At 37.9% G+C, this 25,809-nt stretch overlaps 2 protein-coding genes across 4 annotated transcripts in view; one reads left to right on the top strand and one right to left on the bottom strand.

Annotated features, from left to right (window-relative positions):
• PLGRKT (plasminogen receptor with a C-terminal lysine) overlaps positions 1 to 3,184 on the bottom strand; it is a 53,315-nt gene extending 50,131 nt beyond the window's left edge. Inside the window, exon 1 of the mRNA XM_060102207.1 lies at positions 3,093 to 3,184. The gene's annotated coding sequence lies outside the window, so the exon portion shown is untranslated. The remainder of the gene's footprint in view (positions 1 to 3,092) is intronic.
• Positions 1 to 25,481, top strand: part of CD274 (CD274 molecule) — a 34,495-nt gene extending 9,014 nt beyond the window's left edge. The window contains exons 1-7 of one of the 3 annotated variants that reach the window (XM_060102202.1): positions 4,088 to 4,162; positions 9,275 to 9,340; positions 10,233 to 10,574; positions 17,051 to 17,335; positions 19,377 to 19,484; positions 20,910 to 20,969; positions 22,044 to 25,481. In XM_060102202.1, coding sequence (XP_059958185.1) covers positions 9,289 to 9,340; positions 10,233 to 10,574; positions 17,051 to 17,335; positions 19,377 to 19,484; positions 20,910 to 20,969; positions 22,044 to 22,066 — 870 coding nt within the window. In that variant the 5' untranslated portion in view covers positions 4,088 to 4,162; positions 9,275 to 9,288 and the 3' untranslated portion in view covers positions 22,067 to 25,481. Of the gene's footprint in view, positions 1 to 4,087; positions 4,163 to 9,274; positions 9,341 to 10,232; positions 10,575 to 17,050; positions 17,336 to 19,376; positions 19,866 to 20,909; positions 20,970 to 22,043 lie in introns of those variants that run through there. The other 2 variants (XM_060102200.1, XM_060102201.1) reach the window with 2 other exon arrangements.
• The last annotated feature ends 328 nt before the right edge of the window (positions 25,482 to 25,809 follow it).

Genomic DNA, 25,809 nt, shown 5'->3' with positions numbered 1-25,809 from the left:
AATTAGAATCCAGCCCTCTTCCCTTGGTCCTCAAAACCATGATCTGATCTGATTACCACCCCTCCTTTCACTCTGTACTCCAGCCACAATGACATTTGTTCCATCCCTAAAACTTGCCAAGTTTTTGCATCTGTTGCAAAAGCCTTGGTTTTTGCATCTGTTGACCCCTCTACCAGGAATGTTCTTCCTGCAAATCATTTCATGTTTGTCTTCATAATTCGTTTCTCAAATATCGTCTCTTAGAGAAGACTTCCCTGGCCACTACACTAAAGGAGCCTCACATCTAGGTATTCTATCATATTGTCCCACCTCGTTTTCTTTCTTTTTTTTGTTTCTAATAGGACTCTCCAGTATCTGAAATTTATGTTTATTAGTTTATGTTTGGAATCTCTCTCTCTCTCTCTCTCCCCCTCCCCCTTTCCCTCTCCCTCCCTCTCTGTCTCTCTCCAGAAACAGAAAGGCCTTGCTGTCCTTTCAGGATAGGGTGGGGAAAAGAAAAAACTACATCTCATTCTTTTATGATGAATCTATTATCATGAATGGCAGATTAATTAGGTTCTAGATCCAGTAACCTGGATGTGACTATAATTGGCCTTTGAATAACTACTTATACCAGAAAACAAAAATCAGTTTTTCCCTTTCAAGTAGAGATTCTGAAGACTTTTAGAGTCTTAGAAGTCATATTGTTCTTAGTTTAAAACCAAGAATGAGTATAAAATAATACTCCTGGAGGCAATTCTACAGACACGTTTGAACTAAATCATGTTCTCGAACCAAGTAAAATGACTCACAAGGGGACTGTTTCATTTGTACAACATTCACTTAAGTTACTTAGTTCTAAGATATTAAATCTATAAAATATTTCCCAGTATTCTCTGAAAGGGTATCTCCCAATTGTAAATTCTATTTTTAGCAGCCTTCAGTTCATTTATTGAGATTCCTTGGAATTAAATATTTACCATAGAGTGTTCCCACCTTCTCACTGCATTTACCTGGGTCATAATTATCTATGGCTGGGTTTGTGAATTCCTTGAGGACAAGGGACATTGTTGGAGTCCTCATCTTTGTTTTAAAGAACCCACAGTGTGGGAGCTGCCCTGTGTAGCCAAGAGCTGCCCTGTGTAGCCAAGAGCTCTTCACCTGACCAGCTCTCCTCCAGCTCAGGACAGGAAGTAAGAGACAAATACAGTCCTTGTTAAGTAAGAGAAGCATCTGAGCATGGGTGTCAAGTGATGAAAGCTGCTACCCCTTGGCCATCCACACATGTTACTTGCTCCTGTATTTTAAACAGTTGTATTGTATAACCAGAGCAAAGTGTTCTGCTCCATGAAATCTGTTTGGCACCAATCTATGGGGGTGGATGGCAAAGGTGGAGGCAACAGAAGGTGAGAGTTGGTGGATGGGGACAGAGAGAGAGAAATGGGCATAACATATGGCAGTGGTTTACCACCCTACACGATCAAAAATAGAACATGGGGGGAAATCTGGATGTTCTCTTTATATATAATAATAAAATGCATTTCTACATATTCAATGAAAACAAAGTAGTTTGTTAATATTTTTTGTTTGTTTAAGTATTTTTATTATGTCCTGTTCTTGATGATCAAGAAAGTTTACTGGAAATTGCTCCTTTACCAGGAAATTGCTAGTTTAACTTCAGACCCACTTGTAAGAGCCTGGAATCTCTCTCTCTAAGGTCAGGACAAACAAAGATCATCTCTCTTGTTTTAGGGGCAAAAGTGAAAGTAGAACAGGCAGAGGTAGAGTGAAGAATGGTGTTGATACCAATTAACCAAATTAGATGGAGGAAGGAGAGTTATAACTGTACTTGCAAAGAACTCTTCATTCAGTTTTTTCCCTTGAACATTATATCATCAAATTTAAAAACTTCAGTGTGCACATGACTCATGTGGGGATGGTGTCGAAATGTAGACTCCCAGGACCACCCCCAGGAGAATTGGATTTAACAGGTCTGTGGCAGAGACTGGGAATCTGTATTTAAACACCTATCCCAAGTCAACTGTGATGCAAGTGACCCTCAGAAACACTCTGAGAAATAGCACATCAGCAATGATGAGTTTTTAACCTCTAAAAATGAACAGATTAAGAGGGGTGTGAATGGGACATGGCGATACTGGAGATGATCAGGTGCCTAGTTCTACAGCTCTGGCTTCCCACTGCTCGTCTCGTATCTCAGGACTCCTCCATCCACTTCACCCAAAACACAAAACACGAACAAGGTTTTGGGACTGATGCCCCCCTGGCTGTTAGATTTTCATATACTTTTTTGAAGTGATAAAATCTTTTTTTCTAAACACACCCTGTTTTTCTATCTCCAGATGATATAAAAACTTCATTAAGAAACTTGATAAACAGTATAGGAAAATGAATGGCTTCATTAAGAAACTTGCTAAACAGTATAGGAAAATGAATGGAAACAGGTGGGTGAGATGAACAAAATCACAAATCCTCAGATTAGTAATATGTAAATCACTGAGGAGAAAGCTGAGTAAATACCTACCATTACCATCAACAACTTCAGAGAAAGGCAAATTCCATTCACCTCCTGCCTTGCCTGCTGACCATTATGTAGACCTTGAACATTGCTTTGGTAAAACAAATAAGCAACTAAACATCCCCCCCACCGCCCCCAATTTTAAAAATTATTCATGTATCATAGAGGCCATCTAAGAGGATATCACTTATTCCTGCCTACTCAGTAAATTATTTGCTCAGGAAAACTCAGCTAGTTAGTGGTAGGTGGCTCTAGAGCCAGCTTTTTCCCACGTGATGGTCATGACCCCACTAGCAGGTCTTGAAATCTATGTCCTGGGTCTTGAGTGTCATTTTTAGAAACATAAAACTGGTTAAATAGAAAATATCACAGGGAATAAAGTTGAGAAAACGCGGCTCTATTTCACCATGTGGCCTCAAAAAGAGATTTGAGCTGATCTCCAAGTCTATTACAATTTTATTGAGGCTAAAGAGAATTTCACACTCCCCACCAGATTGTAAAGGCAGTATCATCTTCTGTATTTTTCCAAGTTAAAAAATAAAAATATGTGATATTCTAAGAATGTGAAAATTCTTACTTTGGAAGCAAATGCCGTATCCAAGACAACGGACAGCTCAAAATTAATCCATTATGCAGTAATTTGAATTGCAGTTGAGATGAATAAACAGGAAAAGCAAACAATGAAGAGTCCAATATATCAATTTAAAATTAAAAAGAAAGAAGAGAGGGAGAGTGAGACTGCGCTAGAGAGCGAGAGAACGAAAGAGCAAGAGAGCCGCACTTAGAAGTTCCGAAGTGGGGAATGCTTGACGCAATTCTGCCGCCGCCTCAGTATGAGTCACGTGGTTTCAGCTTGGGCTCCACCATTGATCCGGAGTTACCAGAGGATTTTCTTAACCCTCACCTGTGCTACCCCAACGTGGATCTCAAGGACGGCAGGATAGCAGGGATCCAGAGCATTCTTAAAAGGTTTAAGTCCTGATGGGAAGTTATTTTAATGACAAAGCAATGATAGTTTCACTATGTCGAGGAACTTTGAGGAAGTGACAAAGTCCACGTTTTAAAAATATATTTCCTATCACACACACCTACTTTCTAGAATAAAAACCAAAGCCATATGGCCCTGTCGTTTTACTTTCTATATGTTGTAGATTTATAGCAAGTTATCAGGATGATCCGTCATCTTGTAAAATCAGAAAGAGAGGAAACCTCATGGCAGAATTTAGAGTGTGAATTCTGAAGGTAAAACCAACGTCTGAAATCTTTGCGATGATTTCGGACGTTGGTTTGTTTTTAAACACTGTTTAAAACATCAGATATTGATTTGTTTTCATCTTTGAAGCTTTTCTTTTGAAAAGCTGATTTACGGGAAGCCGGACTTAAGTTTCACTTTTAGTTTCACTTATCTAACTTTTTATTCCAAAAATGAAAAATCCGCTTGTTTTCCAGATTACAAGTTTAGCGGCTGCGTAAGAAAATCCAGTCGGGGGCGTGGGGTGCTGACCTGGGGGCGGGTCTGTCTGGCAGGGGTGGGCGGAGAACTCATCCACGCTATAGCTCTTTAGCTGCGGGCCGCCGCGGGTGGTCCTCGCAGTCCCGGGTGCAGTGCCGAAGCCTCCCCGCCAGCCGAGAGTCTCCCGCCCGCAGGTAGGGAGCGTTCTCGCTCACTGGCCAGCATCTTTGGCCATCTCGCTGGGCACTTTAAAACGGAACGTCAACAGACCCTTTCTTTGGGATGGAGAGCGGAGAAGGGAAAGGGAAAGCGTGATGGTTTGGGTGCAGTAGAGCCGATTAAGGTTAATAAGAACAAGTAACAAGTTTAGCCTTTAGCTAGGGGGATTCAGTTTTGCTTATCTTGTAAGTACATATATGTTCCTGCGCGTTCACGAATGTGGTCCTGAGGTGGGTAACCGGGTCTAGAGGGAAATTCCTGGGTTGGAGGTCGGGACACCTGGGTCCTAGTCCACCTTTAGCTGCTCACTAGCAGTCTGATCTGGGTAAGTCATCACACCTGCAGCATCTCTTAAGGTCCCTTCCTGCTGTAAGAGCCAGGATACCCGAGCCCGAGTTCTTTGCTCTATCTGCTTTGAGGACTAAAGGAGTCCTGAAGGCGGAAGAGAGGAGCCTAAGGAAAAAAATGTTAAACATTTCTTAGCCACATTGAGCTTAGCCTATGTCAAAGTTCAGTCTGGGTTTGTCTTACAACACAGGGAGTCTTCATGTATCATTGTTCCACCTTGTTTTGTGCACCTAATGTGGCTGATTTTCTATGGATTAAATTGCTTTCTAAAAATGTGATTTTTTTTAATGGCTACATTCCATGGTGCTGGATAACCAAACAAAATTAATCCCCCATGCTGGACATAAAGATTATTTACAGTGGTTCACTATTTTAGCCATTCACTGAACATCATTGCATATAAATATCTGGGACATTGCTGATTATTTCTTTCAGATTAACTCTTACAAGTATAACTACTTAATCAAAGTCTGAATGTTTTAACAGCCTTTTGATACAAATTGAAAATTGCCTTCCAGAAAGATTGTACCAGTTCACATCGACAGTTGCCCAGCAGTTTTTAAGAACTGTGATACTCTAAAGAAAAAATTACCTTTTTTTCAGTGAGGTAGAGTAGGCAGAGGTTACAGGACAATAGTTAGAGTGTGGTCTTAAAGGAAGCCACAGAAATACTATTGGGAATTGAACCACAGCTGGGAAATGTACAAGAATATCTCAGTGTGACTGAGGGGAAGGAGAATGGACACAGGGTTTAGTCGAGTTAAAGAGAGTTTTGTATTTCATAGAGTTTTAATAGATCAACTCGATCTGTTAATCGGGTAGGTTTTCAGCTTACTTGGAGACACATTTTCAAACTCCAGGAATTTTTAAAAATCAAATCATAGTACATATACATCAGGTAACAATCAAAGGAAACCCTGAACTAACAGGTATCAAGACACTCCTTGCTTATACTTTTGAGAAAGAAAGCTTGAGTTCTTTTCCCTGTCTTTTCGTCCTACCCATCCTACCTTAGCAAGCTAGAGAAGTAGAATCAGCTCCATAGTGTTACACTGGGTTCCCCCAGGGACAGACCTGCTTCCCCATCCTGAATGAACCATCGCTTCTTCCCTAGTTCACGTTTTCCTTGCTCTTTGAATGTCTCAGTTCTTGTCTGGGAATTCAGATATACTGTCAGAGTTTCTTCCCTGAAGAAGATGTCAGTGTTCTCAGACCAACTGCCCTAATGTGGAGTTTAGAGGTCAAAGACCATGTCTATTTACATGGTCCCTATCTATCTATCTATCTACCTACCTATCTTCCCTCCACTAACAACAACTGCACTCCAAGGGAATGGAGCCTTGGAAGAGGAGGTATAATGAGGAATTAGGTAAACATCAGATCTAATCCATCACCTTCCAGTAAACTTTTATTACTTCTAAAATTTTCAACTAAATTCATTAAAGGATAGGAACTCCACCAGGGTATGCCATAAACATTGGAAAAGTTAGTTGAAATCCATGAGTGGATTTAATGCCCCTCTGTTTTATTCAGTAGTTCTTTGCTTGGAGTTAGGGGCATCTTAAGTTTTCTTCTGCCCGATAAATGTATTTGTGTTTATTATATCACATTAGTATTTTATAATTGTGGTATAATCAACTCTGGCCCAAGTAAAGGATAGGCAGATAGCTGCTGCAGCCTCATTTCAGCAACCTTTGTGTTCTCACAGTTGTGGCTGTCATCCCTGTTTCCCATGTATAGGGCAGACAGAAAGGAGTGAAATAAGAATTATGCACCTAACACTAGCAAGAGGATGATGATGGTTTGTTTTATTTTACCATTTTTGTATGTGTATATCTATATGAACATGAAGGATTCATACAGGTTGATAAGAAACCAGTAAGATAAACAGGCCAGAAAATGATCAGATAATTCACAAAAGAACTAAAAAATCAACAAACTTCAAGTTGTACTTTGTAAATAAATTAGAAAATATATATATTTTAAACAAAACCAAGTGCTAGGTGAAGACCCAATGTAACTGGCACCAATTAACCACATGTATCAAGAACCAGGAAAATGTTCTTTGTCCTTGATCAACAGTTCTGCTTGAGGAAAATCTGTCCTCAGGGTCTAGCCTGGGACCTGGTACACAGTAGACACTTAACAAATATTTGCTGAATACACAAATACTTATATTTTTAAAACTGGAAACAATCCTTACCTAACAACAGGGAAACTAAACATTACGGGACCACTAAACAAGATACTTATAAATATCATGCAGTAAAATGGAAATTATTTCTCAAAGTATTAAATGAAAAAATGGGTGTTATGTGTATAATTGTTCTTAAAAGCTTCACGGGGAAAAGACTGGAACAAAAATGTATACTGAAATGCTCACAGTGGTCGCAAGGTTTCTCAGCCTTGGCACTGTTGACATTTTGGGATAGATAGTTCTTTGCTGTGGGGGCCGTCCTGTGCATTGTAGGAGGTTTAGCAGCATCCCTGGCCTCTACTCACTAGATAGTAGCAACCCTCTCTCCACCCCATTTTGACAACTAAAGATGTTTCCAGGCATTACCAAATGCTCCCTGGGTTAAGTGATGGAATAGTGGGTGACTTTCCCTTTCTTTTCTTATTTGCCATATTGTAGTAATATTATTTTAATAATGAAGAAAAACAGAAAAATAAACACATGCCATTATTCTACCTCAACTCTGATGTTTGGGGTTCTGGGGTTCTTTCCATTATACTACTCTGTCTGCCAAACTCTCTGCAGCTTGGCAAGATGAAATGGTTCATTAACTTTTGTTTTTATTATTTTCTAATAAAAGTAAAACATATTCATTGGTTTGAAAATCTGGACACAGGAAAATACCAAAGAAGTCATTCACAATCTCATCTCCCTTTTCTTCTTTTTCTCCCATCCTTTTTTCCTTTTGAAAACCATAAAGAGATAAATACCTGACTATTCTTCCTTTAATTTTTTTCCTAGATATAATCACTGTCAGCATCTTGGTATGGATTTTTCTGTAAATTTCCATGTCTAAATATACACACATGGATTATTTCTTTTTTAAACAAAAGTGGATTTCTGCTACATATACTGTTCTGCAACTTACCTTCTACATCTTTACAAAGTCAATACATCTACATGTATTCTTTCCTTAATGGTATTACATTAGATGGACATACCAAAATTTATTTAACCATTTAGGCTATCTAGGGTATTCCCAGTTTGGGGCTGGTATTAGCAATGCTAATCCTTTGGCGTCTATTGTTACATGCATGTGTTTTTGTTTTTGTAAGATATATTTCTCAGAGAGGAAGTGAAAGCTAATATGACATATACCTTTAAGATTTTAATGGAGATTACCAAATTGCCCTTCCAAAAAAGGTTATACAACTTCACATTCCTACCATTAGTGGGTAAGGAAACCCATTTGTTCATATCCTCAGAAATGCTAAATATTAGGAAACCTTATAATTTTGATCAAGCTAATAAGTGAAAAATGGTGTCTCATGTCTTAAACTATTATTTTTTCTTTATTGGTAAAATTGAGCATCGTTTCCTATGTTTAGATATCATTTGTATTTCTTATTCTCTGAACTGTATATTAGAACCTTTGGCTCATTTTCCTGTTGGGTTGTGTGTACTTTTCTTATTGATTTTTAGGAGCTATTTATATATACATGACATAAATCTTCTGCCTTACATATGTGTAACATTGATTAATTGATCAGTTGTGAGTTTTTGTATGTATACAAAGGTCGAAGAGACCCTAAGGCAGAAAACTGGCTTTCTTCTCAAAATGTAAATATATGTATTACATGAGAGAGAAAATACGTTAATAAATAAACAGATTTGCTGAACTATAGAACAGATCTTCTCTATTTACTCATCTACTGGAATATATGCTCCTAGAGGAGAGTGACTTTTCTTTCCTGTTCACTGCTGTATCCCTAATGCCTAAATTAGTGCCTGGCACAGAAAAACTACTCAATCAATGTTTGCTGAATCAAAGAATTGGTAGAATTTCAAGCAGGATGACACAATGAAGTGTAGAATCTAGGCAGATACCCCTGAAAGAGGGCTGTGAGTGAGTCACATTTTAATGTGATGTGGTTGAATCCAACTGTTTCTCCTTCTCACTCCCCCTACTACTGGTGGAATCAGTTTATTGAGGGAATGGAATTTATAATTTGGGATAAGCAAAGGACGAAAGAGGAGATTTTAGAAGGATGGAACCTGGGGGAGAACTGGCATGGTTAGGATAATAATGTGGAAGGCTTGAATAGTTAAAGGGTAGGATGAAAGTATTCAGCTACTAGGGGGGAAAAGGCATTGAAAGGTGGGAGATAATGGAAGTCAGATTCTCCTTCCTTTGAAATTTTGTATAGGGCAGGCTTGGATTTCTAGATATGTTACACTGCAGGAAAAAAACAAGAAGTATTTGAGAGGATTTTGGTGCAATATTTTCTTCTTGGTTTCTTTTGAGTGTAGAAGTTTTTTTCCAGGCCTTATAATTAGAATTCTCATCGTAGTACCTTTTTTTTTTTTCATTTAGCTTTATGTGGCTGTGGGATATTAAGTGAAGGTATTGAACTTCTAAATTCCCTGCTGTATTTCAGCACTTACAAATCAGTCATTGTCTGGTTATCAAAAGACAATTTCAATTAAAACTGCCAAGTCCCATAATGTCTGGGTATTCAATTATTGAGTAAAGCAGTTTTCTTTTTGTGTTTTCCATAATTAGGTCATTCCAGAAAGATGAGGATATATAGTATCTTTACATTCATGGCTTACTGTTGTTTGCTGAAAGGTAAGACACCAAATCCTTTCATTAGGTTCTATAATTTAAATATTTTAACTGTAAGATAAAAACTGAAATAATAAAATAGGTATAATTTTTGTAGAGAAGACATTCTATTTTTCCTTCATTATAATTCATAAACATATTTCATAAACCTATTTCACTGGACAAAGATATAGGGAGTATGGACACATCTAAAGAAACAAAATTAACCCATATCCATTTATCCATTACTCATTATCCATTATCCATTTCCCAAGGGTAATTACTTAAAATATCTGAGGAAACGGCCTATGTGTATACTTTTATATGCTTGTTTTAAACAAGGGCAGGATCATTCTATCCACCTTGCTCTATGACCTGCTTTTCCCAGTGAGTATATTCTAAGGAAGAATTACAGTGTACATGCAGTGTCAGGGTAACACAGTACTGGCATCAGCCTGAGACCCTCCCTAAATCTCTGTACTCATCTACCTCTGGCCAGACAACTGATTAAGAGTTTCGGGCAGTATGTAGAGAGGACTATTGGAATCTATGATTTAGACCATGCAAAAGGCAATGAGTGTCGAGTCAAAGGACATTCTGGGGATGTCCACATGAAACAAAGTATCCCTGGTTATAAGTACCCCATTACCATATAATATTTCTAGAGTAGTGTATGTTTATGAATTTTGGGACTACAACTTGTTTAGCTAATTTTATTATTTTAACTCAGGAATGAGATATACATCCTAAAACATGTCTCAAGCTCACTGGATAAAATATGTATTTCAGGGAAGTAAGTCCTTAAATGTAATTATCACATAAGTGAGCATATAAAGCTTTTATAAACCCTGCACTCATTCTATAAATTTTTTGAGGAATTTTCCATCTTCTAAAGATTGGTCATCTTTCTTTTCAGCATTTACTATCACAGTTCCCAAGGACCTGTATGTGGTAGAGCATGGCAGCAATGTGACATTGGAATGCAGATTTCCAGTAGACAAGCAATTAAACCTGTTGGCATTAGTTGTTTACTGGGAAATGGAGGATAAGAAAATTATTCAGTTTGTGAATGGGGAGGAAGACCTGAATGTTCAGCACAGTAGCTACAACCAGAGGGCCCTGCTGTTGAAGAACGAGCTCTCCTTGGGAAAGGCCGCACTTCAGATAACAGATGTGAAATTGCAGGATGCAGGGATTTACTGCTGCTTGATCAGCTATGGCGGTGCTGACTACAAGCGGATTACTTTGAAAGTCAATGGTAAGATCTATTATAGATAGACACAGCCTTTATTAAAACCATGTCTCAGTGTTGAGAACTTTTCAGTCTTGGAAGTCCAGCCTCACTTTCCACAGCAGCCGTCTGTTCATTCATTCATTCACATACTCATCCAATGAGCATTGCTTGAGCACATCCTATTTGATAGTCCCTGGAGATCCAGAGCCAAATGTGGCAGTCATGTTTGACAACACGTTCAGTTTTCCTAAAAATAAATTCCTAATCTTCACTTTTTTATTATTATAAAAGTTATATATATATATATATATATATATATATATATATATATATATATTCTTGCAAATAACTCAGATACTGTGGAAGAGAATAAATGAACCACAAAAGTGTCTCTCCTCCCTTCACCACTATCTTCCATGGCATGCAAGGATAATAGTCACTATTTGTGTGTCCCTCCAAGAATTTTTAAATTCAATACCTATTTCTTAATTTTATGAGGTCTGCCAGCATTTTTTCTTTGAACCTCTCTACGTCAAATCCAAATAAATATATTAAAGACAAACCCCATTCAAAAAGACTTGAAGTCAATCTGTGAAGGCAAAAAATAATCATGTCAAGTATTGAATAAACTATTCTTCCTCAGAGACAGTATAAACTATGCTCACTAGGCATACATTCATCTTAAAAATGTGTACCATTTTTATCTTGGAGTGTTGAAGAGGAACTGTGTCAAATTCCTGGGTACTGACCTATAAATATGACATCAGGTCACCTGGGTTCAAAGTTTTGGGTTGCTTCTAGCTCAGTAAAGGAAAACACCTTAGCTGACCACCTCTGCTTTCACTGTTAAGATTCATAAAATTGAGAGCTGAAAGGATCCCAGGCAAGAGCAGCTAATCCAAACACCCAAAGAACAGAAATCCCCTGAAAGGATCTTCTACTCACATACTTCCTACAATGATACCCCTGTCATTTGGACCTCCCTTCTATAGCCTATTGTAATTACTTTCTGATATTAAGCTGAAATCTGCCATCTCTAGTCATAGTTTTGAGATTATCTGCTTGCTTCTTTTGTTTACATGGTGACCTTTTAATATGTGACTAGAATTAAATCATCATCCCTTGGTGTTTCTATTCCTGACCTAAGTACCATCAATCTGAATGTCAGGAATATAAACAGAAAAAAGTTTACACTTATCATAAAGGGGTAACTAATCATTATAAAGTCAAAATCAAAATTATATAGGAATTAGGAGAAATGCATCTGTTTTATGGTACATTGCTGGGTCTCTGATTCTGGCTCAGTTAATGCTACTGTTGTCAAAATGTCGCTTGTCTTGTGAGGTAGATTTAATTTAATTGTATCTTACCATATGCTTCTCCATAACAGATATTCATGAAAGCAAGCTGATGGGATCCCAAGTTGGGATTTTTAACTTTTCTTCAGTCCATCAGCAAATATCAGGCATACTGTGTTTCAAGGCATTAAAGAAATTATCAAGACTTAGCTCCATGAACAGCCAGCATTGCTGGATCTAGGGTGGGGAGGAAGAGCATAAGCCTGGCAGTCGGTTAGAAGGAAGTATAGAGTATATGTCTCTGCTTCCAGAAGAAGTCTCTCATCAGTCTGTAGGGAGTATGCAGAGAGTGGAAAAGCTGTCCCTGTAGTGAAGAAGGGTGTTCTTCCAGGTTATCTGGGCTCTGTAATGTCCCTTGTGGATTTGTGATTTCCTTTGCTGTGGTTTGACACAATGGGAAATCTTTTGGCACTGATGGTTTTTCCAAGGAGGGATCCTTGATGGAGGAAAGCAGATGACCAACCAGATTTGAGGATGTGATTTGTTTGACCATTCCATTTTGTACTATAAATTACTAATTTGGCATCCTAGTCCCAGTCCATCTAGTTGTCATTTGCACATAGTGGTCTTGGAGGTCAAGTTGAGCTGCACTGAAAGCAAGTCAGCTACCAAGCTTCAATTGCACTGAGGCAGTGTCACCAAAGAAGTGTGGTGGCCAGCTTGCATGAGCTTTACAACCCAGGGAAGTAGAACTCCTGAGTCACCTCCATATGCAAACGATTTCACAGTAACGCTGTTGGGCTTCGCTTCCCATCACTGCAAACATGTGGTAACACAGCTTCCCCATAGGGAGTTTACTCACCATGGGATTTTAAAGGTGAAGCATTTCAAAACTGAAATTTGAAAGAGTTTAGTTTTAGATTAACTCAATTGTTATCACTTTGGTGTTATTGCACCTTTCATGTTTGTTTAAATACCAGACTCTCACGCATCTGACTTTCAGTTGAAAGTGTTATTCTTCCTTAAACACTGAATCTAATAGCAGGGAAAATGAAGTGCCCATTTCTACTTTCAAGAACTTAAATGGGATGAGGCACTGAAAGAACAAAGTATGTATAGTTATCCTGATAAAGCTAATTTGTTCATATGGACCAAGGATTAACTGCTATCATTCCATCTCTCCTCCAAATTCACCAACCAGCCCTGTTTAAGTTTTCCCTGTAGCATTATTAAATCCCCATCTAATATATCATGTAATATATCATATAAATGTACCTACATATTTTGTTTATTATCTCTCTCCTTCTTCTAGAATATATAGTCCACAAAGGCAGAGATTTGATCTGTTTTATTTATTACTGTATCCCTAGGACTTGGCATATAAGAGTAGTAATGTGATAAGAACCCACAAAAATATATATGTTGAATGAATGAGTGAATGGCATATTTCCTCAAATAGGATAAGCCTAAAAAATTTGAAACATGAACAGGTTTGGATATATGAAAATTTATTTCCAAGGCTGTTCATCAGGAACTGTCAATACTTTCTAAAGAATACCACATGAGTGCACTTTGGTAGTAGTAAGAAGAGGAAGAGCAGCTCTAGCAGTAAAAGCAGTAGTAATTAACACTTATATAGTACTTATGTGCCAGGCCCTCTCCTAAGCACTTTGCCTATATTATCTCATTTAATCCTCAAACGACTCTGTGGAGTAGGAGCTTTATCATGTCTAAGATTTTTACTATCTCTGAAATCTGAGTGTGTCTTTCAGTAGGTGACATCTTAAGAGTCAGTGATATGTGGTGTTATTCTTCTCATTTCATGGATGAGCAAACTGAGCTCCAAAGAAATTAAGTAATTTGCCAAGTTCATTAAACTATTAAGTGTTGAAACCAGGTTCTAAACTCAAGCAATCGGGCTCTGAAGTCTGTGCCCTTAACAACCGGTTTATTTCCTGTATTTGTACCTCCAAAGTGTGTATTGAGTTGTATATGTATATATATATATATATATATATATATATATATTTTTTTTTTTTTTTTTTTTTTTTTTTTTTTTTTGCGTTACGCGGGCCTCTCACTGTTGTGGCCTCTCCCGTTGCGGAGCACAGGCTCCGGACGCGCAAGCTCAGTGGCCATGGCTCACGGGCCCGGCCGCTCCGTGGCATGTGGGATCTTCCCGGACCGGGGCACGAACCCGTGTCCCTTGCATCGGCAGGCGGACTCTCAACCACTGCGCCACCGGGGAAGCCCTGAGTTGCATAGTGACTTCAAAACTACTGTTAGCTTTTCGTTGTCTGGATGTAATAGTTGCATTAGAACATGTGTACTATAGATCTAGTAAACCAGGAGTCTGCAAGTGTTTTCGATTACCTACCCCATCAGTAAAACATGTTAAACTAATATATGTATGTGTGTGTTTATAAAGAATATACTTGTGCTAATATATGTTGTATCATCAGAAATTGACATTTTTAAAGGCAAAAGACATTGAATACCACCAATTTCATATGGTTCAACCTAATACATTGCACATTCTATAAATGTACAAAAATAGAAATTTTAAAAAGATGAAATGAAAATTTAATAAACAATATTTTCAATGTCTTACTAATTATGATGCTTCACTATAATTAGCTAATATTTCAAGGCATAATATATCTTAGGTGAAATTTATCATTAACAAAAATGGATGGTCTTGACAATCCTAAGGTTTTTTAACCAATGCCTTGTCAGATTCAATTAAGTACTTGTTGTTTTACTTCATAAAGTCATGGTAAGAAGTATCACTCTTGCCATTTCCTTTCGGTTTTTGCTTGAATTATTGGTAATATCTTCAATCCTCAGTTTCTTTGTGGGAAACCTTTTAATTAGTTGTTCATTTTGTAAGCAGGTTAGTTTAGTTAAAATTAGGTGAGAGGGACTTCCCTGTGGTCCAGTGGCTAAGACTCCACACTCCCAACACAGGGGGCCCAGGTTCGATCCCTGGTCAGGGAACTAGATCCCGCATGCCACAACTAAGACCTGACACAGCTAAATAAATAAATATTTTTTTAAAAATTATATGAGAGAACCTGAATATCTATAATAATCCCAAACAAGTCACTGTCCTCCCTTAGGTGTTATAAAACTCCCCTATTCCTTTAAGACAAAGTGAGGCCCAGTGTCAATCAGTAAATCTTATTAAGCTTAGATTATTTCTTAATTATTATGATAAAAATACATATAAGTGGAGGTTCTAATATTTTCTTCTTAAACCCAAATACATGTGCTCCACTTGAGAGACTAATGAAATGGATGTCTAATCAGTGAGTAGAATGAATCTGCTAATTTGTTGGGCCCTTAAAGGTACAGTACATTTATACATATGCCCAGGCATGAAACAACATTCTCCTTTATTCTTATTCCATTAAAAATAATAATCAAAGGGTAAAAAAGCAAACATTTTACCCTTAAAGTTTACTATTAACTCTGATTTTAGGCTTGGAATTTTAATTGTCCAAAAATCAAGCTATGTGCTATATGAATTAGAACCTGTTATGGTAATATTATTTCATGAGGTATAATCAGTGGATTCCTTTTTAAAAGAATGCTTAAATATAATAGATAAAGGTTGAGGATTCAAGTACTCATGAGAACCATTATTTATATGTTTTGAAATTGTAATTATGTTGATTTCCAATGTTTTCATTGAACATAATATTATTTCAGTTTTGTTTGATCCTGGCTGTATTGTATTTTTTTTTTTTTTTTTTTTTGCGTTATGTGGGCCTCTCACTGTTGTGGCCTCTCCCGTTGCGGAGCACAGGCTCCAGATGCGCAGGCCCAGCGGCCATGGCTCACGGGCCCAGCCGCTCCGCGGCATATGGGATCCTCCCAGACCGGGGCACGAACCCGTATCCCCTGCATCGGCAGGCGGACTCTCAACCACTGCGCCACCAGGGAGGCCCCTGGCTGTATTGTATTAAATCTCTGTGAATATATCATATCACAAAGCCATTGTTGTGTCTTTAGTAAAGGAATGGAGAATTAAGGCTCTAGGTGGACCATTAGTGGTTACACTAAAATATTAGGAGTAAAATAAAAAATTATGCCAACAGAATAATAACATGTTAACATACTTATCATGAATAAACATGAAAAAGATCTTAGGCATTGTAAATGCACTAAATAATCTACTAGAATATTTAGTACATCTGGTAACTTAATCCTAAAAGGGTCCCAAACTTATGATCTAAAATTTAATCAAAGTTTCTTCCTTGAGTATAATTAAATGATTTATTAAAATAACCAGCATAAAAGTTTAAAAAGTAAGTATCATAATATGGTATTCTAGATGAGATCCTAGAACAGAAAAAGGACATTAGGAAAAACTAGTGAAATGGAACAAAGTATAAAGTTTAGTTAATAATACTGTACTAATGTTGGTTCCTTAGTTAGGATGAAAGAACAGTGGTAATGTAAGATGGTAACAATAGGGGAAACTGGGAGAGAGGTATGTGGGCACTCTGTACTATCTTTGCACTTTTCTGTAAATCTAAAACTATTGTAAAATTTTTTAAAATGCATTTAAACTTTAAAAATTATCATGCAGGAGCACGTATCAACTTTTACAATGACGTGATACTATTTTCATACCTAATTTCTGATCATTTACCTAAAACTGGAAAAGTGAATGGCCCATCAAAATGAGATTTTCTATTTATTAAATAAAGTCTAAGAAAAACAGTACTGAACAGCTGGAGATGTTCATGTTTATAAAGACAGGTTTACATCAACAAAGAGATAATAAATTTAAGAATTTGGCCCTTTGTAAAAACTGTAAAACTTTACTGCGAAACATATAAAGACGAGTAAATGGACAAACATATTTTATATTTAGATAGAAAGACTACTGGTTTAAAGATGACAATTCTCTTTTAATTATTCTATACATTTATCAATACTTTGAGCTCAATAAAAATAACAATATGTTTTTTATAGCAAGGTAGTTGTTCGTTTAAGTCCAAACTTGGCCCAAGTATGAGTGGAAGAGTTGAGGCAGAACTACCAGGCATTCCCCACTGCTGAAACATCTGAACATTAAGCTTATTTCTCTGAGAACAACCTGAATAGGTGTTCTTTCTAAGGTAGGCAAGACCAAGCCACATGTCTATTTCTGTGCTAAGTGAAAGCCATGCCTTCTTTTTGCTCATGACCTAGCTCCATACCGCAAAATCAACCAGACAATTTCTGTGGATCCAGTCACCTCTGAACATGAACTAACGTGTCAGGCTGAGGGTTACCCTGAGGCTGAAGTCATCTGGACAAGCAGTGACCACCAAGTCCTGAGTGGCAAAACCACCATCACCAGTTCCAAGAGGGAGGAGAAGCTTTTCAATGTGACCAGCACACTAAGAATCAACACAACAGCTAACGAGATTTTCTACTGCATTTTTCGGAGATTAGGTCATGAGGAAAACAGTACAGCTGAGTTGGTCATCCCAGGTAATATTATGAATGTCTCAATTAAAATGTGCCTAGTACTGTCCCTTGGTACCTAGCCTGATGCCTGCTCATTGTAAGCTTTCATTGTTTGTTGAATGAATGAATAACACTGTATTTACAAAATGCATCCTACTTCCTCACCTCCATTCATCCAAGTCATATTGCTACTTAATAAACCTTCAGCAAATATTTATTGAATATGCAGTATGTGCCAGGCATTGGGGACTCAGTTAACCCTCTCCAGGAAGTAGATAATAAAACAGGCAATCTCATTTTATGTAGGACATGCTCTTGTGGCTGGGGGATCTAGGGCAGCACCTGAGAGGAAGACTCAACTCAGGCCAAGTTTCAGGAATCCAAATCTGAGCACATCAGAGCTGTTTCCTTCTTTCCAGGGTTTCTGTGGCAGGAAACAAATGGAATGTACTTTCCTATCTTATTTCAAATGGGAGAGATCCTTCCTCCCCATCTGCCTTCTCCAAGGTAGTCTGCTTAGTGTGTAAGATATAAGGCTGTGTGTCCCTGGGCAAGCAACTCGACTTCTGTGTGTTTCATTTTTCTTATATAGTTATAACCTATTGGGCAACACCGTCATAGGAATACACAAGCTATGGTGTATGAAAATAATTTGAGACTCTTTTTTGCGCAGAATCAACTATTTTATTTTTATCTCACTCTCCTATAGAAGTGGGTAAGGCAGGATACAGTCTGGTGAGAGGCTCAGACCTTTAGAGAAAGTGAGCCTTGAGAGCATGATGTTAATATTGGGTTGGCCAAAAAGTTCGTTCGGTTAGTGAATACGTTGTTCAATGAAGTTCTTCGTGAAAATGAAAAATGTGTCTTTTATTTTTACTTAAAAACGAGTGAACTTTTTGGCCAACCCAATATAAACCCAGAGGTTTATATTGTCTGCTTCTCAGAGGCACTTCTCACCACTCTCTCCCCCACTAGATGTTGACAGTAAAGCTTAGGTACTTCAGAGAAAACAAATAAAAAATTGAATAGAAAAGGTAAACAATACGAAAAGACAATCCAGGGTGGTCCTATGAACAAAAAGAACAAAGGAAGTTTAGAAAATTAAAGAGATGCTCTTACTGGGGTGTGAATCACTTTGGTAGGAGCTGCATTAGTATAATAGGTTCCTGCCATTTAAAAACTATTTTATGATAACTTACTTGTGGGAAAACCTAGGGTTAACTCACCTAACTGCTCAAAATCTGTTTCCTCATCTGTAACCTGGGGATTTAAAAAATAAAAAATGGCACACCTAATTCATAAAGTTATTAACAGGCTTTGTAAACTGCAAGCTACTAGAGAAAAGCTGACTACAGCTTTAAAGCTTGAACTAGGTAGTCATGGATCATGGCTAATGGTGGGAGGTGGGAGTTAGCAGTCTCTGAGCATCATGTGCCGTAAGACCCCTTTTCTTCCTGCATGGGACTGGAGACAGGTTGGTGAGAGGTGCCAATGATTAGATGTCCCAAGATGTTCACACTGTGGAGAAAGAAAAGATAGCAAACAATGGTCCCAATCGTGGCCACAGATACGGGGAAGCAGGAGCTCTTTGACAATGCCAGTTGGCCTTCATGTTCCATCTTTGCCATGTGCAGTAGGCTGCTACCTTTTATATTAAGGAATGCAGGAAGTGAAATAATCAAGGCTACCATATAATATTGAGTTGCCACTCCCTGTGAAAAGCACTTTATAAACATTAGCCTCACAAAAATTTCATTATCATTTCCATTTTTTAGGCTGGTTAAAGGACTTACTGGAGATCTCAAAACTAGTGAGTGGCAGCAGAACTTAACCCCAGGTTCATCTGTCCAAAGCTTGGGCTGCTTCCACTTTTCCATGCTGCTCCCATTTTCATATCTGAGGTATCTCACCATTCCAGCCACTCACTGGAAAGGAACTTATAGTATTTAAGAAAATTAACCTAATACTATCCTAAATTAAGCTTCAAAGATGATTATTCTCTTGGCCCCTTCCAAAGAAGATTTTATCTTTAGTCAGTTTCTTTTTATTTTGTTTTGTTTTTCAGAACCATATCCAGATCCAGCAAAAAAGAGGACTCACTTGGTGATTCTGGGAGCTCTCCTGTTGTTCCTTAGTGTAACCCTGACAATCATCTTCTGTCTAAAAAGAGATGGTATTTCCTTTATTGTAATAGTCTCCATTGGGGTTGAGGAGAAGTGTATGAGAGTGCTACTGTTGTCACATTGGCACTTAGTGGGCCAAGCCAGGGATGCTAAATCTCCTGTAATCTGCAGGACAGTCGCATGTAACAGGGAGCTTTTCTACCCAAAATGCTAGGGGTGCCCCCAGCAGGAAACAGTGATTTATCAAATGGTTTCCTATTAGCTTTCCCTTCCAGGGCCAACTTTCAGTTATGCAAAGTAGGTTTTTAGTTACTGTTCTGCAGTATCACTTCATTGAAGGGCGGCAGTGAACACTTGTAGTAACATTTCCAAGGGAGTGAGAATTGGATCATGGCTGCAAGCAAACCTGACTTGCCTCTGCAAGGTAGCACAAAGACACTCCACTGTTTGATAGCAATTATAGTGAAGCTGTGCAGGATTGCTGGGTGAAGATGGTGAGAGAAAGGTTGTGTATGGAGGTTGAAGAAGACCAACTGTTAAACAATTTCTTTCCGTCATGCAAATAACCACAGACTTACAGAAGAGAAAAAGCTAAATGCCTGTTGGTTTCAGTTGAATTTGTCTAGCATTAGTTGCACTGTTATATTGAGCTGGTTTCTGGGACCTTTAAATAATAAAAATAGTTCTTTATGGAGAGCAGTGATACTTTTACCATAGAGTAGTTTGCAAGATTTCTGGCTGAGGGTGTTATATAGATTTCAAAATAATTTTAATGTGTGTATTTCTCTATTTACCCAAGGGGGCAATTAAAATTCAGGAAAACGTGGCTATTCAAATAAGTTCCTTTCATTTTAAGATGATTCAGAGCGAACATTTCCCCAGTACTTTGAGAAGTACACCAAAGGATCTGATGATGACAAATAGGGAAGTGGAAAATGGAAGGGAATTCCAATAGTTGTTGAGAAATTCCCTACAACCCCTTAAGAGGTGGGTGGATCTGGGAAAGTGGTGTAATTGAGGGAGTGGAGGTCAGCTTCTTGTAATGAACAAGTACTTAACAGAACTGAGACAGCCAGAATATAAGGATCAAGTTTCAGTGATAGGAAGACCTGAGATGGCTTTGATTTGTCCAAGGAAGTGGCTGTGGCCAACTTGCATTTCCATGTGAAAAATAATTAGTTGGCATTAGAAAGGACTAGAAAACCAGTCTATAATAAAGTGTCTCAGAATATGGTACATCTCTGGGGGAAGAATGGAAAATATAAGTATATACTCCTGAAGAAAATTTAGGAACAAAAGCATGTGTCCTAAACTGTTGAATTAACTTCAGGGGTTGGGACTCCTGGAATACGGAAGTCTACCAGGTTTCCTAAGGGATTAAAAATGTTTCATAGGAACCTGGGATTTAAACTTGAGTCACTGTGTGGGATGTAGAGTTGTGTTGTATGGAAATAAAAATAACTTTTTTCTTCAAGTGAGAATGATGGATATGGAAAAATGTGGCACCCGAGATATGAACTCAAGGCAGCAAAATGGTAAGAATATTAGCAGGGATCAGAAGTTGAAGGAAAAGTAAACAAAAAGTTAAGGAACAAGGAGAAGGCTATCAGCCATAATCTTCCCTCATTTTACAGAATGCTGACTGTTGGAACTGCCGGCTCCTCTTTGCCTCACAACTCTGATATAAGAACTATTCCCACAGTCTGAGATTTAGGGATGGCAAAGGAGAGTAGAGGGATGGCTCTTTGCGGAGGTGGGAGAAGGAGGCGGCTTCTCTCTGTTAGGTTTCTATTGCTCTGCATCCTAACATCTCCCTGCAATAGGGGACCAAAGTGATTTATGTGGATGGGTGATAGATAGATGGATGGATGGATAGATAGATAGATAGATAGATAGATAGATAAAACGTGTATCAGGCACTGTGGGTACTGCTTCATGTGCAGTACTTCAATCTCCTCCCTCCACAAAATCAAAGAGGATTTATTTATTTATTATCCTAGGATTATTCCCACTTTATAGTAGAGAAAACAGAGGGTCAAGAAGATAATATAAATTGCCCAAGAACACAAATCTGGCAAAAATAAGGCGTTGGGGCCCACTAGTCTGACTATAGAACCTTACTCTTAACCTGTTCACTTAAATCCATTCCACAACAAACGTCTACATTTGTAGAAGTCCACAAAGACCTCACCCAGATGATTGAACTAAGAGGAAAGTTATATTAAGGTTTCTAATTCTTTTTAATGTAATTAGAAACCACACTTCACAATGAGCCCAAGTTTAAAGTAGTCTAATTACCTTGGACAAGCTCAGGCATGTTTCATTATGTAGTCCATAGTGCTCATTTGTGTTGTAAAGCTAATTAATGAGTGTTGTTTGGAGCATCCTAGGGTGACAAACCATCCCAGTTTGCCCAGGACTAAGGTTTTTCTCAGAACATGGGTCTTTCAGTTTCACAACCAGGACAGTTCCTGGCAAACCAGGATGGTTGGTTACACTTTATCATGTAAAGGGAATTGGACATAAATATAATATGCTTCTTTCTCTTATTGCAAGTTTATTATATCATCTAGCAAATATAACTTTTGTTTCTCATTTTCACTCTCCAGATACACAATTTGAGGAGACGTAACCCGACATTGAAACTTCTGATCTTAAAGCAGGGATTCTGAGCCTGTGGTTTGAGTTTGTCAGGGCTAGGTATGACCAGAGGCATGCAATGGGCCAGTGGGCTGCAGATGATGTAGAACTTAAAAGGCCCAAGCTCTGAAAATGGAAGCTGGGAAAGAAGAAGAGAACAAAGGAAGAAGGAGTAAAAAAGGTAGCCTTAACCTGGAAGGAAACCTTGGTACTTCAGAATGACTGGGAGACTCATCAATGCATATGAAAAGGAGAAAGGACACTTCTGAATGATAAATCCCCATGCAAATTATCCGTCACTCATCCTAGGAAAACAGGTTGAGATTCCCTGATTTAATGGTCAGTTCCTGCAGAAGTGCCCTTTGCCTTCACTCAGTGTTGATTTGTCTTCTGGGTAATTGAGAGTCCCAGTGTTGCAACAGTACTTAAGTATGAGTTATTTTTATTTATTTTGAGTCTGTGGGGTCTTGTCATGTGAGTGTGGTTGTGAGTGATTTCTTTTGAAAATATGCTGTATTAGAAGTTAAAATTATGTCACCAGACCAAACTTAGTGCTTGATGACTTGTGTGTGTCCAGCAAAATATAGTATTTGTAAGTTGCTTGATATCCTCTATAACTATCGGCACATAGGGACCATAGAGAACAAACCATTGGTTTGTATAGGATATTACCTTATTTAACCCATTGATACTTTGACTTGGATAATCTTATTCTCAGACCTCAAAGTAAGATACATTACCAAAATGTGTTATGTTTAAGTATCAGCTTTACAACTGTGTGTACACATAATCTCATTTCAACCCTGTAGCAGCTGTGTTGTAGCAAGCACTATTATTCTACCCATTTCACAGCTGAGGGAGCAGAGATAAAATAACTTGCCCAAGACAATAAACAGCAGACCTCAGATTTCTGAGACCGTCACCCACTGTCCTTTTACTATTTATTTATTTTAATTGAGGTATAGTTGATTTACAATGTTGTGCCGATCTCTGCTGTACAGCAAAGTAACTCAGTTATACACATATGCACATTCTTTTTAACATTTTTTTTAATTAAAAAATTTTTTTTTACCCACTGTCCTTTTAGAATACAATTTACGGCTCTGTTTTACTTTAAGAAATTCATTCATTCAGTGAACATTTAGGAAGCGCCCTACCATGTCAGTCACTGTGCCAGGCAGAGTATACAGATGTGAGCAAGATAAAGCACTTCCCCTCGAGGAGCTCATAGTATGATGGGGACAGCAGTAAGAAAACGTATTGCTACAACGTGGTGCATTATCATAGTATAACGTGTTCGAGAAGAATGCTTGTATGAGGAGGAAAGTCTAGAAATGCTGCCAAAGGAGGGGACGCTCTGGGTAGCCAGCCAGTGTGTTCCTGGACAGTTGAAAATACTTAAACATTTTAATAATCAAAGCAATTTTAGTTTATGAGATGTCAGATTTTTTAAAACTGTGGAAAACAGCTCTTGAATTCCTTTTCTATCACTATATTTACCCCTGATTTGTTTGCCTTTGCCATGCAATTTGATGTTTATTTATATAGTACCTAGTATTTCCTAGCAGTTTTCTTTTTTATTTAAATGCAATTGAATTTTGAATTCATACTTTTTCATGATTCAAAATTCAAAAAGTCCAGTAGGAGACATTAAAAAGTCTCTATTCCATCCTCCTACTCATCTAGTTTCCCTTTCCAGAAGCAACAACACTTGTCTTTTGTTTATTTGTCTTCTAAAGATATTCTATGAACATATGTGGAAATGTTTGTAAAATGTGTGTATATTTTTAGTTTTTGCTCTTTCACATAAGTGGTAATGCATTATGTGTCTGCTGTGCCCTTTGCTATTTTTATTTAATATACTATTTCTTAGATAGTAGACAGAACAAATTTGAAGTTCCCAGAGGCTGGGTACTATGTCTTGTTTTTTCTAGGTCATCTTTTCCATAGTCTCTTAGTATCTTTCATATGATGTGGTACATACTAAAGAGTTACTACATCTACATTTAGACAACCAGCATTTGTCAAGTACTTGCTCTATGACTGTATTTGGATTTGGTTTGTTTTGTGTTTCTCAGAGAGAGAATGTGTTTCTCAAAATGGATTTTCCAGGGTACATGGGGTCAACCTGGCCCTAAAGGACGACTTTATTGCTAAGTCTGTATGACAGAATCATGTCTGGAACTTGTTTTTTTCTGTTTTCTCTTGAGTATAAACTTGAATTCAATGTTGCACTTGCAAAATTACATGTTCTGTTTGGAAATTCCAGTCAAGTACCTTGACCCTAGACCTTCATCTGTGCCAGAAAAGGCCTGTGATGCCTGTGAGCTGTGCCTGAACCCTTGAGTCCCACCAGTTCTCACCACTACACAGGCCTCCTAAGACATTGCTTTCCAAAAGTTCAGATGCCCTCTCAGGAGGTCCCAGAGTATTTCTTCCCTCTTGGCCATTTACCTGGATCACTGATAAGGAAGACCTTCTTTGCTTTGCCACATGTCAAGGCTGAAGAAACAGAATCTCCAATAGAATTTTTCCTGTTATCTTTTTGTACATGTTCATTTGCACAATATCCCTTGTTTGAGTGACAGTATCCTTTGTTTGTGTGAAGTACAAGTGAGGATTCTGGTTCAGCAAGACGTAAAGTCTATTTACTCCATTCCTAAATCTTAATGCCTTCTTGTGGTATGGGATTTGTAAGGCACTTTATCCCTTTGTCTTGTGTTTCATTGTAAATGATATAGGCAGAGATGATATCTAGTTCTGCAGTGGATTGTCACTGTTTACACCTGCATTAATTTAATAAAATATTCTTATTTATTTTGTTCTTCAGTGCACCCACATCTATTTTCTTGTTTTCTACATTTTTGTAAGACCATTCCCAGTTCAACATCCTGATGGAGACAGTTACTTGGAATATCTTCAGCTACCTTCCTAGTTCTTTTTTTCATAGCTTCTATGTTTACACAGCATACTCTTGCATCCTGTGTGATGAAAAAAATATCAAAAGAAGTTTTTAAAGAATGCATTGAAAATTTTCATCCTCTCTCACTTGATAGCTTCCTTTAGGACAATACCAAGAAAAGAGTCAAAATTATGTTGTCCAAATTGAAGATCTGAGGGAAGGGAGATGAGAGAGGAGTGGTCTTCAAGAGAACTATAGGGAAATGAAGGGGCTTTCCTTTACGAGAGTACTCTTCTCAGATCAGTAGACATGGATATGCAAGCCCACGCATACGAAGCTGGATGTATTTCAATCATCAGGTTCTGGAAAGGAAGTGAGAAACCTAGATTGAAGTCAAGTTGAGGATTAAGGCCTGGTTCAGGGTGGGACAGTAAGATTTAATGTCAACTAATTTAATTACTTAGTCATCAGGCTTACTTTAAAGAGACTTTTGATCATTTCTCTAAATCAGACACTCTCAAAAGACAATGATGACTATTTCTAAGAATATATGTCAGATTCTAGATGGTTCTAAAGAAAGTATCAGTATCTTTGTAGAAATGATGATGGTATAATGTTTATGCCACTGCTGGGCAATGAAAGCAATAAAAATGCATGGTTGGCATCAGTATATTTCACCTTTCTGATCAATCTTCCTGGCTGGCTTTGGTGGTCATGGTTCTGGATGGAATTTTGTGACACTAGAAGGGTCCATACTGTAGGAAAGTTAGCTTGAGAATGTACCATAAGCTGTCATTAAGCTTTTACTCCAATCCCTTTTACAAGCATGTGAC

The sequence above is a fragment of the Mesoplodon densirostris genome, chromosome 6, assembly GCF_025265405.1.
Source record: "Mesoplodon densirostris isolate mMesDen1 chromosome 6, mMesDen1 primary haplotype, whole genome shotgun sequence".
Classification (NCBI taxonomy): Eukaryota; Metazoa; Chordata; class Mammalia; order Artiodactyla; family Ziphiidae; genus Mesoplodon; species Mesoplodon densirostris.
This window is presented reverse-complemented; position numbering and strand designations above follow the sequence as displayed.